This window comes from Rana temporaria, chromosome 5 (assembly GCF_905171775.1).
Source record: "Rana temporaria chromosome 5, aRanTem1.1, whole genome shotgun sequence".
Taxonomy (NCBI): domain Eukaryota; kingdom Metazoa; phylum Chordata; class Amphibia; order Anura; family Ranidae; genus Rana; species Rana temporaria.
Window position 1 is genome coordinate 62,597,286 of NC_053493.1, and position 17,200 is coordinate 62,614,485.

The 17,200-nt window shown below is 41.0% G+C and overlaps 1 protein-coding gene across 13 annotated transcripts in view; it reads right to left on the bottom strand.

The window, feature by feature from the left end:
- PARD3 (par-3 family cell polarity regulator) overlaps positions 1 to 17,200 on the bottom strand; it is a 768,046-nt gene that overhangs the window by 523,302 nt on the left and 227,544 nt on the right. For all 13 annotated transcript variants that reach the window (XM_040352652.1, XM_040352650.1, XM_040352646.1 and 10 more), the window contains exon 3: positions 12,606 to 12,786. In XM_040352652.1, the coding sequence (XP_040208586.1) occupies positions 12,606 to 12,786 (181 nt within the window). The remainder of the gene's footprint in view (positions 1 to 12,605; positions 12,787 to 17,200) is intronic.

Here is a 17,200-nt window from a genome sequence, read left to right on the forward strand (position 1 = left end):
TACTGGCCTTTTTTCCCCCATCACATGGAAAAAGCATTGTGTGTTCATGAAAAGAAGCGTTGCTGTAAACTGAGGGACAGCTGTGTTTGCTTAGGTTGTGAATGTACATTGGGGTGGCATTCAAAATGATAGGCAATGTACTGCAATGCACAACTGTGAATCCTGCCTCAAAGATTTCACCTTTCCAAAAAGGATCAATCCCATCAATGAGAGTGCCCCAAAACCTAACCGTGACAAGGTCGAAAACGCAACTGCACATTTGCATTGTCAAAATCACAGCAATGATGGAATGTCTTATGATCTACCGTTACAACTGACGAGGCTCTGCCTGTCTTATACTGCCAGACTTTGCCAAAGGAGTAGTCCACTTTAGCTATAGGTGGCCAATGACAAGTAAATCTCTTACAAAGACATGAACTGAAAAAGAAACAATTTTTGCTGAAGAGCCAATAAGTTGTAGATCTACAATCTTCTCCCCTGCTCACCCAGGAAACACATTGGCCCGGATTCACAAAGCACTTACGCCGACGTATCTCGAGATACGCCGTCGTAAGTACAAATGTGTGCCGTCGTATCTATGCGCCGAACCAGAAACCAAGATACGCCTGAAAATAGGCTTCATCCGACCGACGAAACTTTCCTACGCTGGCGTATCGTGGGCGCATATTTACACTGGCGCTCCAATTGATTTTCGATTCAAATATGCAAATGAGTGCAATACAGCGATTCACGAACACAGTTGCGCCCGGCGCATAATATACGTGGTTTGCGCAAGACTTACGTCTGGCGTAAAGTTATTCCCCATATAGGAGGCGCAACTCATGCAAAAGGTATGGACCAGGGGACACAGCCGTCGTATTTTACGTTGTTCGTGAATATGGCTAGGCGTAGGTTACGTTCACGTCGTAGGCAGTGATTCGACGTATCTTAGGCAGTTGTTTCGCCATGATTCTGAGCATGCGCACTGGGATGCGTCCACGGGACGGCGCATGTGCCGTACGTTATTCGTATCTTTATGACGCTCAATCCATCATTTACATGGGGTCACGCCTCATTTGCATGGCTCACGCCCACTTCCACTTACGACGAGTTACGACTAAGAAACCCAGCGTACATTTGGAGGCAAGTGCTTTGTGAATTCGGTGCTTGCCCCTCTGCGCTGCGTCGGCGTAGCGTATATTTGATACGCTATGCCGGCATAAATATGCGCTGATGTATGTAAATCCGGGCCATTGTGTGCAGTGAGAGGTCCATTCCTCGCTTTTCTGAGAAAAAAATAAAATATGGCTATGAAGGGTCACACAAAGATTTACGCCACACTGTAAAGTGTTCAACAGGTAGTACTTTAATTAATCATCCTCATGGTAAAAAATGGAGTTAAAACTATAACTTGCGTTTCTGAAAATCCCTGTGGCTCATAATATGGGTTTTTCTTTACCTTCCCCTTTTTATTTGGACACACAAGTGTGGCAAGCATTTGCTGAGTTAGTTTCCAGCTGGACTGGTTATTGCTGAACCACCAACAGAATTCTAATGCCAGCTAAAGTGACAAAACCCCTTCTGGAGATCTCAGCCTTTAACAAGATTGTTTATCAATTGCCTGTAGCAGACACCAGTGATCACCGCTCCGAGCCAAGATCCACTGTGCCAAACCTCCGACATAATGCTTTGCAGATACTTGGAGAAGTCGTTACATGAAAATAGGAGTTTATGAAAAATTATTTTAAGAATTGAGCACAATAATCCTAAAGTTTTTAAAAATAAATTGTGCACAATTATTCTAGATTTACACTTTTGTAAAACATCTATATATTTGCTTATTTCGGTCTCCAGCTTCCTAAGTCAAGCTTAGACAACAGAAAATCCTATGAACTGACAACATTTAGTATTCATACTACATTGCCTCTTATGACTTTCTATTTGTTCAAAATAAAGCTTAATCAAAATATGGATTAAAATTAACCATATTTAAAGCAAATCTTTACTACATGTGAGCACCGAAAACTAAAAACACACATAGTCAAAGCAAACTTTCCCACCCATCTATGTCTCCATGCTTTATTAAGTTGAGAAATCACTTTGACAAAAACACCCCCTTAGCATTCTTGGCCATGGCCATCTTGAATAAGGGTAAATGATTCATAGGGCATTTACTTCCTGGAATTCATCTGTCCTTAGCTCAAGCATGCATGCAGGAGTGTGTGCTTAGCTGAGAAAACCCCTCTTCCTCTCCTTCCCTCCTGAAGACTCCTGGGATGTAGGACATAATTTGCCTAGGCAAGAAACCAGGAAGTAACTGAAGAAGAAAAAAGTAAATATGGTATACTTTCCTATCTATTTTCACATCTAGTGAAGTACCACTTAAAGAAAAGACTTTGTACACAAGGGAGAGGAAAGAAAAAAATTGAGTACCGAGGCCAAACCAGTACAGAATTGTTACAGTTCTTTGTATACCGCTCAACATATTTAGGCTTTATGTACACTATCAGCTCCTAATCTTAGGAGCTTTTGGCATTTTTTTTGCCAAAGCCCCTAAACTTAACTTAATAAAAGCCTGTGTGTCTATGTATGTACACATAGGCTTTTAGCAGAGTTTTAGGAGCTGCCGCGATTAGGTGAGCTTGAACCGCCATCTCCTGAACGAGATAGAATCACGTTCAGCATAGGAAAGTTTTGATCGCCGGCCACGGGAAAATGCGAAATTCTCAGGATGGAAATAGTAAAGCTGAAGCTACAACTAAAGACTTGTTTCTGAAGGCCAGTCTCACCAGGTCTCATGCACAATACAACTCTTCTAAATGGCTTTCTCCTGGCAGGAGAGAGCAGTGTTAAAAAAAAAAAAAAAACATGCATAGAGCTGCGCCATTTCCAATGCGTTTATTGCATCTAGACATGTTCAGGCATGTCAAGCATTTTGGTGTTCATCTTTTTGCCCAGAATAATGTTGGCCTTTAAAATTAATGAATGCTCATGCGTTAAACATGCTTAGCACTCAAGCACGTTGACACACGTTTAGACGCATTGGGATTTGTTTGTGGCAAAAACGCTCCTCTTCTAGACTGTGCTGGCCTTGGTTGTTTTCTGCCACTAAACACCAATGAACTGAACAAATTTAATGTGTTGCTGAACAAGAGCCAATAAGGCCTAGATGTAAAATCTTCTCCCCTGCTCCCCCAGGAAACACATCTTGTGCAGTGCAGTGCATAGGCACATAGGCTAACACAGAGGGTCAGGGAAAAAAAAAAAGTAAAATGCCATTAAAAGTGGTGTTTTTTGATGCGTAATGCGCACAATGCCTTATTTGAAGTGGAAATATAAAACATGTTATACGTACAAAAGCATTGCACAGAGCAGGTACGTATAACATGTTTGATCCTCTTCTTCTAGGGCCCCCCCCCCCGCTGGTGCTCCAAGCGCCTCCTTTTCATCGGGTGCCCCCACGGAAAGCTGCTTTTCATGGGGACACCCGCGTGGGATCGCTCCCGAGTCCCACTGCTGCATCCATTGATGCAGACAGTGGGACTTGGCCCCACCGCCCGCTCCCGTGTCACAGAATTGGATTGACATCAGGGGGGGTGGATGAAGGTGAAAAACCCACTCTCATCCTTTCTAAACTACTGCCATAGTGCTGATCTATAAGGATATACATGCCTCCTGCATGTATCCTTACCTGTCAAATGTTTCCCCTTTGTCTGTTATAAGAACTGAAAAACTGCATATTCTGTGGGTGGGTCTGTTGTCTGGAGCTTTGTGGGTGGAGTCGTAATGTCAGTAGACTCCCCGGCCTCCTCTACACTCCCCTTGTAAACATGCATTTTTTCCTATGTATTCGTTACACCAAATTTTGCTATGATCACCAACATCCAGTCAAAATCCATAAAAGTAACTACATGACTTCAGAAAAGGAGTGGGGGTGGAAATTAAAAAATAATGCCCGTCTCCAGGCTAGTGCATGAGATATGTAAATAACCTGTAATTCACAGCAAGGGGGCGGAACGGACTAAGGTTTTTCTCTGTAAGTCAGTTTTATTTCACTGAACAATATAATAGGATTGCTCAGAGCTGGATTAACTGTGTTGCAAGACTGGGCACAGATGATAGGAAATCTTTTACTGTACATTGTGACATCAAAAAATAAATAAAATTAATTCGGGTTTACATCCATTTTAAGGCTTTACAACCACTTTAAGTGGCACAAAAAGAATGAAGATCTCAGATTTAAAGAGAATAAAGCAAGACCTAAAAGTAAATGTCTATGCTGCTCACAAAGGGCTCTACAGGGACATAGGGAATAATTTTACAGCCATCACAGATCCTTGCAGGTACCACAGGATGCGCGCTTTTTAGGTTGTATATTTATTCTAATTTCAGTAATTAAGTAGTGACGTGGGATAAAAATGGCAAACTCAGATATCGATTCTTCACAAATAGTAAACAGAGGGAGCCACAAAATCTAACCAGTTTCAGCCAACCATGGAGTTGTGAGTTTTGAATAAAAAAAATAAATAAAATTGCATCCAAGCTTTGACAAAATCTTCTTCAGCACAGCCAATTGTGTTATTGTTCATAATTTACTTTTTTGTATCTCATTTTAATCCTTTACAACAGACGTATGTTTTGCAGGAGGCATAACAATCATCTATATATTTCTCAACCAAACCATTCAGAAAAGGACATGGCTGAAAAACACCCTATTTTGTTGGCACAGTTTGAACGATGAATCCTGGCACTGCCCACAATTCTGCTATATGTGATAAGAATGGTAGCAATTTTCTATCCACATTATGTTCTGCGAAGCCAGAGACATTTCTATTCACTTTGTGCCGTCTCAAAAGATTGTGTTTCATCACATCTCTGCTTTGTAAATGTATGCAATGTGTTTCTAAACAGATTTTATCCCCGGAGACTCCATTGGAATAAATAAGAGAAATATGAAAGGGAAGACATTGAAGATTGTCTCGTTTTACAAGGTTCAGCTGAGAAAAAAAGGGTGTAAAAGCTGTATTTATTTATTTATTTTAATTTTAGGAAAGTCCCCAGATTCATTCCCGATGCTTGATTGAGCAGACTGGGCTTCCGTCTCTGCCTGACATCTCATTTGATCTGCCAAATTGCTCATTAGGTTTGGCAATTCTCACCTAGGCCTCATGTTTGCATTTCAGAAGGGAATGAACATCGGTTTGCTTTAACAGCCATCAAGCTGCAAACATCCTATCTAGACCAAAGGCTAGAAAACCCACAATATTAACATTTAGTTAGTGGTGAAACATTAAAGCACTTTCACAGGCTGTGTAGCAGTAATACTTATTACACAAAGCACAATAAAGACTAGTGCAAGAGGCCACATTTTGGCAAACCTGGTTACCCATGAGGGCCCATTCACACCTAAGGCCCCGTACACACGGTCGGACCGAACCGATGAGAATGAACCGAAGTTCAGTGACCAAACCGACCTTGTGTATAGGCCATCGGTCTTTTTTCCTTTGGTCCAAAATTTTAAAACATGCTTCAAAACCGAACCGATGGACGCTGCCCGATCGGACCAAACAGATGGTTAGTACAGAAAAGCATCGGTTCTAAACCCGCGCATGCTCAAAATCAAGTCGACGCATGCTTGGAAGCAATGAACTTCGTTTTTTAAAGCACGTCGTGTGTTTTACGTCACCGCGTTCTGACCTGATCGGTTTTTGAACTGATAGTGTGTACACACATCAGACCATCAGGCCACTTCAGCGGTGAACCGATGAAAACGGTCCGTCGGACCATTCTCATCAGTTTGGTCCAACCGTGTGTACAAGGCCTTAGCATTTTGTAGCTTGAAGCTCAAACTCCAAAAAGCAGGAGGGAATAAATCAATTCTCCATGGAGTTGGTTCACATCTACAAGTCATTTGAAGCCAAACACAAAAGTTCAAAAAAGTTCTGGAGCTTTCATTGTAGCTCGAAACCTGGCAGATTGGTGCAGCATTTTTAAGAGTCTTTTGTTTCCTAAAAATGCACAAAAAAAAGGCTTGATTCAAGCAGTTTCTAGCGTTTTTCTGCTCAAACGAAAAACAATAAAGTAAATCCTTGGATTGCATAATTCGTTACGGAAACATGGTTGTAATCCAAAGCACTCCCCATAAGAAATAATGGAAAATTTTGATGATTTGTTCCACAACCATTTATTCATTAAGTATTTCAGTTTATAGGCCATATAAAAAGATTATAGCAATGTGACCAGATTGCATACCAAAAGTCCTCCATCCATAAATGGAAGCCTCCACAAGAGGATTAGAAGCAAATTCAGAAGAACTACAGAGTAAAAAAGAGAAGAGAGGTGACTAATGCTGACCATACACACAGAATTTCGTCCATTTGCAGATTTAATGAATATTTGGTTGGTCGAAAGCGAATTTCCCACTAAAAAAAGGGAATAAACTTGTTTCCATGATTGCCGTTACCGTTGGATAACAATAAATACATATAAATCATACAAAACAGAATATTCTTATTTCGATTGCAACATTCACATATAAACTTTAGTTCAAATGGTAAAAGTTTTCGCGTCAGATCCATCAACATTAGCCGGGGCCATGGTCGAATTTGTTGATAAAAATGGGTCCACCAATGACACGATTGTCGAATCTGACGAGTTTCGGACTAAATTCTCTGCATGTAAGGCCAGCTTTAATGTAGCAATATGGTTACAAGTAGTGTCACATCACAACAGAGTATAAAAGAGAAGAGAGGCCCCTCTAAGTGTAGCAATATGGTTACATTTAATGTAACCATTACAAATCTTATTTAATTTACTTGATTTTATTTACTTTTACACTTTTAAAAGAAAAAAAAACTATTTGGGTCACTTTTATTTTTATTACAAGAAATGTAAACATCCCTTGTAATAGAAAAAAGCATGACAGGTCCTCTTAAATATGAGATCTGGGGTCAAAAAGACCTTAGATCTCATATTTAGACTAAAATGCAATTTAAAAAAAAAAAACACAACAGTTACAGCCAAGGATCAGAAGTCCTAGGGTCTGTGGTCTGGATCTAGTCCCCGATTCCATTGTGAGACCAACAGGATACACAGATTTACCGGTATTTAACTTCAATACTCAAATAATGCCAAGCAATGGGAATCTATGTTGGCCATGCTGCAGCCCTCTCAGCCCACATTGTACAAGTCCTGCACACAGATAGAAAACATAACAGAAAAATACCCCTATTTACACAAGATGCATTCTACAGCCTGTTCTTTCAAACTAAATTATGCAGGTTGCGTAAAAGCCTTTATTATAATCTCTTTAAAATATTCTTGCTTTTGTGCCATGCTAAATTAACCAATAGTCTTTGAATGGAGGAAAAAAAAAAACAGACCTTCAAGGTTGTGTACAGCTATACTATTCTACTATGAATTGCTAAAAAAATCCAAGAGTACACATCTCCAGCCACTGTGGCCTGATTTGCCTGATTAGAGCGAATAGATAAGTGCTCAGGTGCTTTATTGTCTGGATAATCAGTCCTCAAATCTATAATTACAAAACTAATTTAGCCAAGCCTGAATCCCATCATTCTGATGATCAAACAAAATATACTCTGAATATCTTCTGGGTTAACCTACATTACATGGGCTGGTGATGTAAAATGATTTAAAGGGGTTGTAAAGGTTTGTTTATTATTTTCTAAATAGGTTCATTTAACCTAGTGCATTGTTGGTTCACTTACCTTTTCCTTCAATTTCCCTTCTAAATGTTTTTTCTTCTTTGTCTGAATTTCTCACTTCCTGTTACTCCTTAGTAAGCTTGCCCCCATCATCCATGGGGGTTAGTTAGCCAGAACAGCTTACTGAGGAGGAACAGGAAGTGAGAAATTCAGACAAAGAAAACAAACATTTAGAAAGTAAATCAAAGGAAAAGGTAAGTGAACCAACAATGCACTACCTTAAAGGAACACTAAAGGTTTGTTTTTTATTAGATAAATTGATTGCTGTAAGCTAGAGCATTTAAATATCACTTACCTCGTTTTTCTTTTTGACCTCCAAAATACAGTAATCCAGGTATGAAAATGCCATTTCCTGTCACTCCTCTTCTTGCTTTCCACCATCATCTGAGCCGTTTTGCATGGTGGAAAGCAGAATGTACTCACCCCCTCCCTATGACTACAGCCCTGCATGAAGATTCTCTCTTATCCCTCACAGGCATGGAGGCTAAGCCTAATGGGAACTGTAGTTCCCATTAGGCCGTGATGTAGCAAGAATGAATGCGCACCGCAAACCAGGAAGTCAGTGAGAATAATGATTCAGGAGTGACCGAGGTGAATAAAATAGCTTGATTTCAACAGGTATCAAACTAGTTATAATGAAAAACATTACTTTTTACTTTATCAGCTACTGTCAGACTTTAATTTAAGAGGAAATATGTTTGTCTTTACACCCCCTTTAAGGGAACCCATTTAGAAAATAAAAAACAAACCTTTACAACCACTTTAAATTGTATTTTCTACTTTGCGTTGAAAACAGGCTCAACACTATTAAAGGAAATCTTCACCTTGGAAAAAAAAAAAAAAAAAAAGGGGCTAGCAAGAAGGATTGATGCGCAAAAAAAAAAAAAAAAAAAACACATACTATGTCTCTTCTGTAATAAAACTTTCTTGCCTTCCTTCTTGCAAACTTCTTTGGCATGTAAACTGGGCTTCCCATGAGCAGCTCAGTGTACACACATGGAACGCCTAGTGGTGGGATGAATGAACATGGAAGGAATTCCAAGCCTACCAGTCAGGATGGCGGAAGATGTGGAAACTCATCTTGCTAAGATGTCAGGGGTGGAGAGGGAGATCACAGATGTTAGACTGGGGGAGTAAAAGGAGACTTTAGTTCTGCATCAAGACAAAATTGTTAGAGAAGAAATGTGGGGGCTGCCAATGTGAACCTCTACAGCAAAATGCATTTTGCCTGGCTGTTACATTAACATGTTGTCTTTAAAGCGGAGGTTCAAACAAAAAGTGAACCTCCGCTTTTTGGAACCCTCCCCTCTCCGGTGTGACATTAGGCACCTTTCAGGGGGGAGGGAGTGTAGATACCTGTATAAGGTATTTGCACCACTTCTGGGTTTTGACTTCCGCGGGAGTCTGGCCCCTTCACGTCACCCCCCCAGCTGTCGTCTGAGAGAGCGGGGACCAGTGATTCGCGCATGCGCAGTAGGGAACCGGCCAGTAAAGCCGCAAGGCTTCACTTCCTGATTCCCTTACCGAGGATGGTGGCGGAAGCATACAAAAACCGAGCGATTGCTCAGACCCGTCTGCTGACATCGTGGGCGCGCTGGACAGGTAAGTGTACATTTTTTAAAAGTCAGCAGCTGCAGTATTTGTAGCTGCTGGCTTTAAATAAAAAAAACAGCGGAACCTCTGCTTTAATATGTCCTCTGTTACCAAGCAAGAACAATTACACAGACCAGCGAGGTCAAACAAATGTCCTAGGTCTCCAAATGCATATTTGTTTTCAGTCCATGACTGTATATGTAAGGCTGAGTACACATGATCCAAATATCGGCCAGTTCAGCAGGAACCAGCCAACATTCAGTTACCTGTCCGACAGAAGCCAGTCTCACAAATAGCTTCTGTTGAATGGGCATGCTGGAAAACCTGCAGACAATGGCTGTTAGTGCTGATCAGTGTTCTGGCTGTAGGGGGGAGGGTGCAGTCCCCCTCTCAGATGACAAAAGCTCATATTTTATTATATATACTGTGATTCTGTACTTGCCAAGTATGCTATAGAAATCTCCCTCCACCAAGTCTGGCTGCGTCCATTTTATCTGTGGGCAGCTGGGGCGGCTGTCTATTCACTTCCTGGATTTACACAGACACACAGAGGCACAGCACCAGCTCTTCAGCTTTCATTGGCCCTTCCTGGCTAACTCTCAGGATAGAGAGAGAGAGAGCTGTGCATGTAGTCATAAGCCTAGGCTTTTTATCAGACAAGAAAAAGATAGTGGGCTGTATAAGGTATTTACTGGAAGGAAAAAAAGGTTTTATAATACAAAAAAATACACTTCCATGAAAAAAAAACAAAAAAAAACTAAGTTAGTAAAAAAAAATTGTATATTGTGAAAGATGATGTTACGCCGCAAAAAAAAACGCGAGAGAATCACAATCTTTATTCCAAGCAAAAAAAAAAATGTGAATCTCATTTTATCCAGAATCATGCAGCTCTAATGTAAACCAAAAATTTGATTCAAATGGTTAAGTGATACATGGTCAAATTTCTAAATAATTTTCTTTTGAAGATCAGAAGTTTTGTGATCACATGGTGCCACCATTGATTTTGAAATGCAGACAACCAAGCCTTCAATTTCACCTCCTGTTGCCACAGAAAATCATTTGTGGCCAGGAATCTTCTTTTCTTTCCAGGAATTTTCTTTTCGTACACATGCACATTTGTTTTTCGATTACATTTCTCGCACGATTTTTCCATCATGGATTAGAATCGTTAGTTTTTGAAAACTTTCCAACATGCCCCATTACATAAATTTGATGGCTGCACAAAAATCGGCTGTTACTGTAGCCCACTAATGGTGTGAAATTTGAACAAAAATTCCTAGAGATGATTTCCGAAAGAAAATTCTTTCAAAATTCGACCCGTGTATAGCCTGCCTTAGACGCCTTCCACACTGGGACGCTTTGCAGGCGCTACAACGCTACAAATAGAGCCTGCAAAGTGGCCTGAAACATTCGCTGCTGTCTCTCCAGTGCAAAGCGGTGCACTAGCAGGATGGTAAAAAAAAAAAAAGTCCTGCTAGCAGCATCTTTGGAGCGGTGTGTATACCGCTCCGCCACCGCTCCTGCCCAATGAAAATCAATGGGCACCGCAGCTATACCGCCAGCAAAGTGCCTCTGCAGTGGTTTTAACCCTTTCTCGGCTGATAGCGGGGGGTAAAAGCACCCTGCTAGCTGCCGAACATCGCCACGCAATTGGCGGTAAAGCGCCGCTTAAACTAGTGCCACTTTACGGACGACGCCGCCCCCACCCCAGTTTTCTTTGAAAAAAAGTGACTGAACTGATAAAACAAACTGAGGTTTTTGTGTGAAAGGGGCCTAAAGGCTCAATCCACCCAAATTAATAATTTCGTCTTGGTAAGGCCCCTTTCACACTACCACGACTTTAAAATTGTGCGATTTTGCCAAGATTTTACCGTGATTTCAGGGAAACTTGATGTCTTTGAATCTGAACTTGCATCAAAGTCTGACCAAAGTAGTGCAGGGACTACTTTGAAGTCAGCACGGCTTGAAGTCGTACTAATATGAATGGTTGTCATTGGAAATCAGGGGGAATGATTTGTCGTGCTACTTTGCAGTCCCAAATCGTGGGACAAGTAGTACAAGTGTGAAAGGGGCCCAAGCCAAATCAGGGACCTCTCCACACCATAAATCAGACTCTGTTTATGGGTACTTTGAAGCCCAACTGTTCCTAGCAGAAAGTGAATTTTCCCACAGGGTTTAATACCGCTTTAATGTTAAAGGATAACTCCACTTTCGTGGGGATAAAAAATATCAAATAATGAAAAAATATAGCATATACAATTGTGACATAAGGTCATATTGTAAGAGGTTAGATGATTGAAGTCTGGTGAAAAACTTACCATGGCGCATCACCAGATTTCCGTAAATAGCCGACCTGCGAGTCGGCTCTATATGGCGCCTGCGCAGTCAGCTCTACACGGCAGGCGCCGTATAGAGCCGACTCACAGGTTGGCTATTTACAGAAAACTGGTGACGCGCCTTATGCGCCATGGGAAGTTTTTCACCAGACGTCAATCATCTAACCTCTCAATAGGAACGCCCAGTCCCGCGGGAATCAGAACCCGGAAGCCGGGGGGTAAATAACAATAAAACGGTATGTACGGCGGAAAAAAAAAAAAATACCAGCATACTGTACATGTCGTTAGTATGCTGGATGTAATGTTATATAATTGTTTTAGGGTGAACCTCCACTTTAACCTACTTTAGCTCCAGCCACACAACCTGAAATGTAATACCTGGAAAAGAAAAGGGTCTTCAAACTAAACTTTATTCATATGTACAGAATTGTCATGTAAATATCTTACTAGTAATAAGTCTGTTTATGGAGATGTATGCTACTAGAGATCAATCTCCACCAGCAAGCAGCAATGAAAAAATACTTGAGTATTGGGATTGCTGTTTTATTCTTCATATAAAAAAAAAAATTAAAAGAAGAGATACATTTTTTTTTTTTGTTCACCTTTAGACAGAGTCGGAAATTGAACCTCTATCAGGTTTATATTGCTACATATGTCATTGCTGGGAACATTCACATTTTCTATTTGTCCTGGTGGTTGTAGTAACTAAGACAGAAGGTGGTAAAAGGAAATCCAAAATGTTAAAATGGTTACTAGAGCAGAATGTAAGGGGAAATCTTCCAAATGGGACATCTGTTCCAATGACAGTTGTCTAACAGGGGGTATTTCCTCAACTGGGACAGACTTCCTCTCAATTATTTTATTTTTTTGGGACATTTCTTACTTTGATTTAAAAAATATATAGTAGTGTTTATTTATCATTTAGGTATCCAACTCCAGATTCCATTGCGCAAACCTGAAGAACACTTACTTGCTCGCAGGACTGATGGGGTAACCTCGATTTCACTTGTTGCCTGGTAAGGTTGGAAGGCAGACATGCTGTTCGTTCCAAGCTCGCTGCCAAATATCTCGGGGCTCTGAGTGCCAGTAGAACTGGCACTTGTGCCGTCTCCCCCATGATGTGGATCTTGTTCTTCATAAATCGCCACAAGCTGTTGATGGAAGAAAATACAACCTGTCATTTTTATGAAGTGGAAAGCCCAGTCCAAGAACGGTGAAAACAGACACTTGGCATTAGAAGCTACTAACAAGGAAACAGCTAACAAATTAATGAATATTAAAAACAATATACTCATCATCTTCAAAGTGGAATACCACACTGTAAAAATATTTTACAACTACTTCTGTATATATCAATGTATTCAATGAACCGGACTAACACGTCGACTTGAAATGTAAAATACCATTCTAAACAAACATGTAGGGTTCGGGATTTATTTTTAGAAAAAATCCTTGATGGCAAGCTCCTTTTCGTTAAATGCCCATGTACTTTAAAAAAGGCATGAGGTCTTGAATATAGTTCCATGTCTTACTTCTAGCAGCCATGCCCAGAATAGCAGCCATGTTAACATTGGATAAATGTTCATTTTTTTTTCCAAAAATCAAGAAGGTTTACAAACGTATGAAGTCACTGAACTAGGTGAGCAGTTAGATAAATAACCTCCATTTTCATAGTCGTATCTTCACTTTTCCCTCACTGCATTTGCACGAGGAGTCCTAATGTTTTTGTGCAGTCCAATGGGCATCATGGTTAGATTTGTGCACTCGGAAATAGAACTGGTCTGACACAATGCTCTCTCATGTCTGTAATAGAAGTCTATGTGAAGACACTTGTGCTGAATGGTGAGGCTTTTACTTGGCTCTACCAGCATAGAGCAATGAAGTAGCGAGGTAGGAAAGCATTACCTAACCAAATATAGTCACATGTGGCAGTAAAAGACAAAATAATAATAATAATAATAAAAAAAAACACTTCCTATTGGGTCTTTAGAAGATAAAAAAGGTAATAAAAAAAAAATAATAATCAAAACTGACCATAAACAATCCAAACTTCTCCCAAACAGATGGTCACTAATGCACTTCTCAGGCTATCATTGGCCTGCTTATTATCATACAGGACTTGTATAGCACCAACAGTTTGTGCAGCACTTTATATGTAGGGGGGGGGGGGGGGCAGTACAATTACAATACAGTTCAATACAAAAGGAATAGGGGGGTCCTGCTTAGAAGTCCTTTAGATTGCAATAAAAAGTAATGAACAAAATATGGATTTACGCATTTGGCACATTCATTTTTAATGATCCATATAACCAAACTGTCATGGATGTGTGTGTACTTCCTCAAGCTAAAAAAGTGTATTTTTTTTCATGTTTGGTATGCAACAAGAAGTGGAAATGAAGGTGTTAAAATGTGTTTGCACATCTTCAGTCCATAATTTACATTGCACTATAAAAGATTGGGGGTCTCTGCACTACTGGAGACATGGAGCGGCTTTAGACTATCTATATAGAAAACGTTAAGCCGGCCATATAAAGTGAATGTCTTCCCTACAACCACAGGTTGCAAGGCAATATCATAATGTGCTAGTATGCACCACATACTAGCACGTTTGGAGAGACTTTCCTTGAACCAAAGCCCTCTAGTGGTGCGATGTCACCATTGCAGAGGCTTCCATCGTCGCCCAGTCTTCCTTCCAGGTTCTTGAGGTGCGGGAGAAGACAGCGATTATAACTAGCAGCAGCAAGCGATAATCGCAAGTGAATCTGACAGGCTGGTTGTACCCAAGTTGATCGATCAACTTGGGACATTCAACCTGCCCACACGGTTTGAATCTCGGTCGGTTCCTGCTGAACCAGCTGACAGTAAAATCGGCTATGGCCAGCCTTAAACATACACATCTCAGTATGGGCTTTTTATTCCTCAGTTTATACATAAGTTCCATTTATTTTGTATTTACATTCTGTAACTAGGTACCTAATTGTAGTAATTGAAGACCATCACAATTTACATGTTAAGAGCCCTGGAATGTTCCCATTGATTACTCTCTGTCCAATCATCCTGAGGAAGTAATAGACTTTATAAGGATCACTGCAGTCTGCCTCACTCAAATCATTCCACTGTCATATATGCTACAATGGAAAATGAGATGAAGCAGCTGGACAGCCAAACTAGTCAAAATTGCTCTAATGTGATTTTATTTTTTTTTGTAAGAAGAAAATTATGGAAAGACAGAGACCAGACCAGAAAAAAACGAAGTGAAATTGTCATACACAGTAATACACTTGGGTAAACAACATTCCAGGACACGACATACACTGTCAGGAAGATTGCCCAGACCAGGAACACATATTGCCTCGGAGGAAGACTTCGAATAATCAAAGCTTTGATGAGAAGAAAAAAAAAACGACGAGAACGTGTTACCTGTACCAAGCCCTGTGTGTGGGCATTAAAGTCATGGTAACGGTTATATAATTTATGTTCTGCCAACAGATTGCAGACTTCAGGTGTTGCACAGCTTCAAAAAAGATAGATTGATTACATAACAATAATCCAAAGACTAACGTTCAACTGAAGCAGCACGTCGCATTTTGAAAAATGCATATGGCAGGCATTCCTAAATAGCAGACCATGGTCCAGATGCGGACTAAGTTACTGACCTGATCCGGACTGAGTCACTGTCCCATCAAGACCACGGTGGTTGCCACTTAGGAGTTTTTTCTTTCCCCCACCCTCGCCATTGTAATTTTCTTAGTAGAGCGGAAGGAAGGAGGGCACAGCAGCACTGAATGAATGGTGAGTGCAGGAGCTGCCCAAGTTAACCATCAGGTCATTGGTTGCTGGGATGCAAAATGTCCTAGTAATCAAACACCAGCTCGGTAACATTTAAGTTATTTCCAACAACTCCCACCCACTGTCCAGTACTGCTATGCCTCCCACCCTCCGCTCTGTTTGCCCCTGTGAGGTAGGTGAGTGAAGGGGCTATGACAAGGCTATGGGAGATTTTGGGGGTTTTGGATTGGTGATGTAAAAGGGCAAAGGAGGACACTGCTGTAAGGAAGTGATGGGGGCAGGATGACAACACTGCTGTGGGAGGGGTAATGGGGGGCAGAGAAGGACATTGCTGTGGGGGGGGGGGGGGGTGCAGAGGACAACACTTCTGTGGAGGGGTGATGTGAACAGGGGTAGAACAGGGGGGGCTTTGTTGTGAAGTTGGGGACTGTGAATGAAGCCGCAAGGCTTCACTTCTTGATACCCTTACTGGAGATCCCGTCACCTCCACCCGGAGCTGTGGGACGGGTCGGCTTCGGGTGAGGACATAGCGGGCGCCCTGGACAGGCAACTGCACTTATTATAGAAAGTCAGCAGCTGCAGTATTTGTAGCTGCCGACTTTTAATAGTTATTTTCAGGGGGAACTCTGCTTTAATAAATGTCAGTATCACAGTAAAATGTGCCAACTGAAAGGGCCATAAACAGGCCGACCTATTGCCATTACCAACTTTTTTTTTTTATATAAAAGTGTCATTCTAGGAAAAATATTTAAAAAACTTTGGATAAATGGGGAGTGGAGGCCAGCCTAGCCATATGCAGATATAAGCCTTCAGTCTTCTCCTGACACCTTTGTGACAGATATGGGTGGAAACCTGGAACACCGAGTATACCAACATTTGCCAGCTATGAATCTACAGTGATCAGTCTGCGCTGTGGCTTACTTTTAATGGTCGGATCACCAAAATGAGATCTCAGTTAGTGTCCAGACTTCCTGGCAATATAGCAGTTTTGGGCGTTCGTGCCTACTTTCCATGCTGCGGCTCCTCCTGTTGCGATCTCCTACTCAATCCACCTTTAGTTGATCACTAAAAAAAACTTTTCTCTTCAGCTAGGCCTATCCCACCTCACTCAAAAAATTGTGCTTTCTTCCTCCAGATATTACCTTTTGTATCACTTGACCCATCCCAAGCTGTGATCTGTGCGTCTATGGACACAAGCCAGCACGAGTACCCCCATAGCAAGGGGCTTGCAATGTGGGTACTCGGTAGGGTGAGGAGCCAGGAGCACTGGTGAAGGAAATGGAAGATCATGGCTGCTTTGTGCAAAACCATTGCACAGAGCAGGTAAGCACAACTTGTTTTTTTTTTTGTTAAACAACGTTTACAGTAATTTATTTCCTTAAATTTTATACAAAATTGGCAGCAGTGATTGACAGAATTGCATAGGATGCCAGGAAAATATGGATTCTCATCTATAAAGCAGATCAGTTGAGCTTATCCTTCACTGCTTGGGCTTTAGCCAGCTTCTAAAAAGGAAAACATCACTAGCATGTTGGACTCCATTCATAGCCCCCTTATGTGGCTCATGCACAATGCAGAACAGAGACAGACTTCGTAAAATGTAACCACATGCTTTTTTCATCTGTGCTGTTTGAGTGAAACTGCCAATGAGACATGTTTTACGGTTCAAGGCCAAAAGGAAAATTCGGCCATAAGAATATTAAAGAAAAGGCCCAGTAAACAGCAACAAAATCTTAGAACAAAATACTGACTACAAAACTAATCCACATTAGCCTC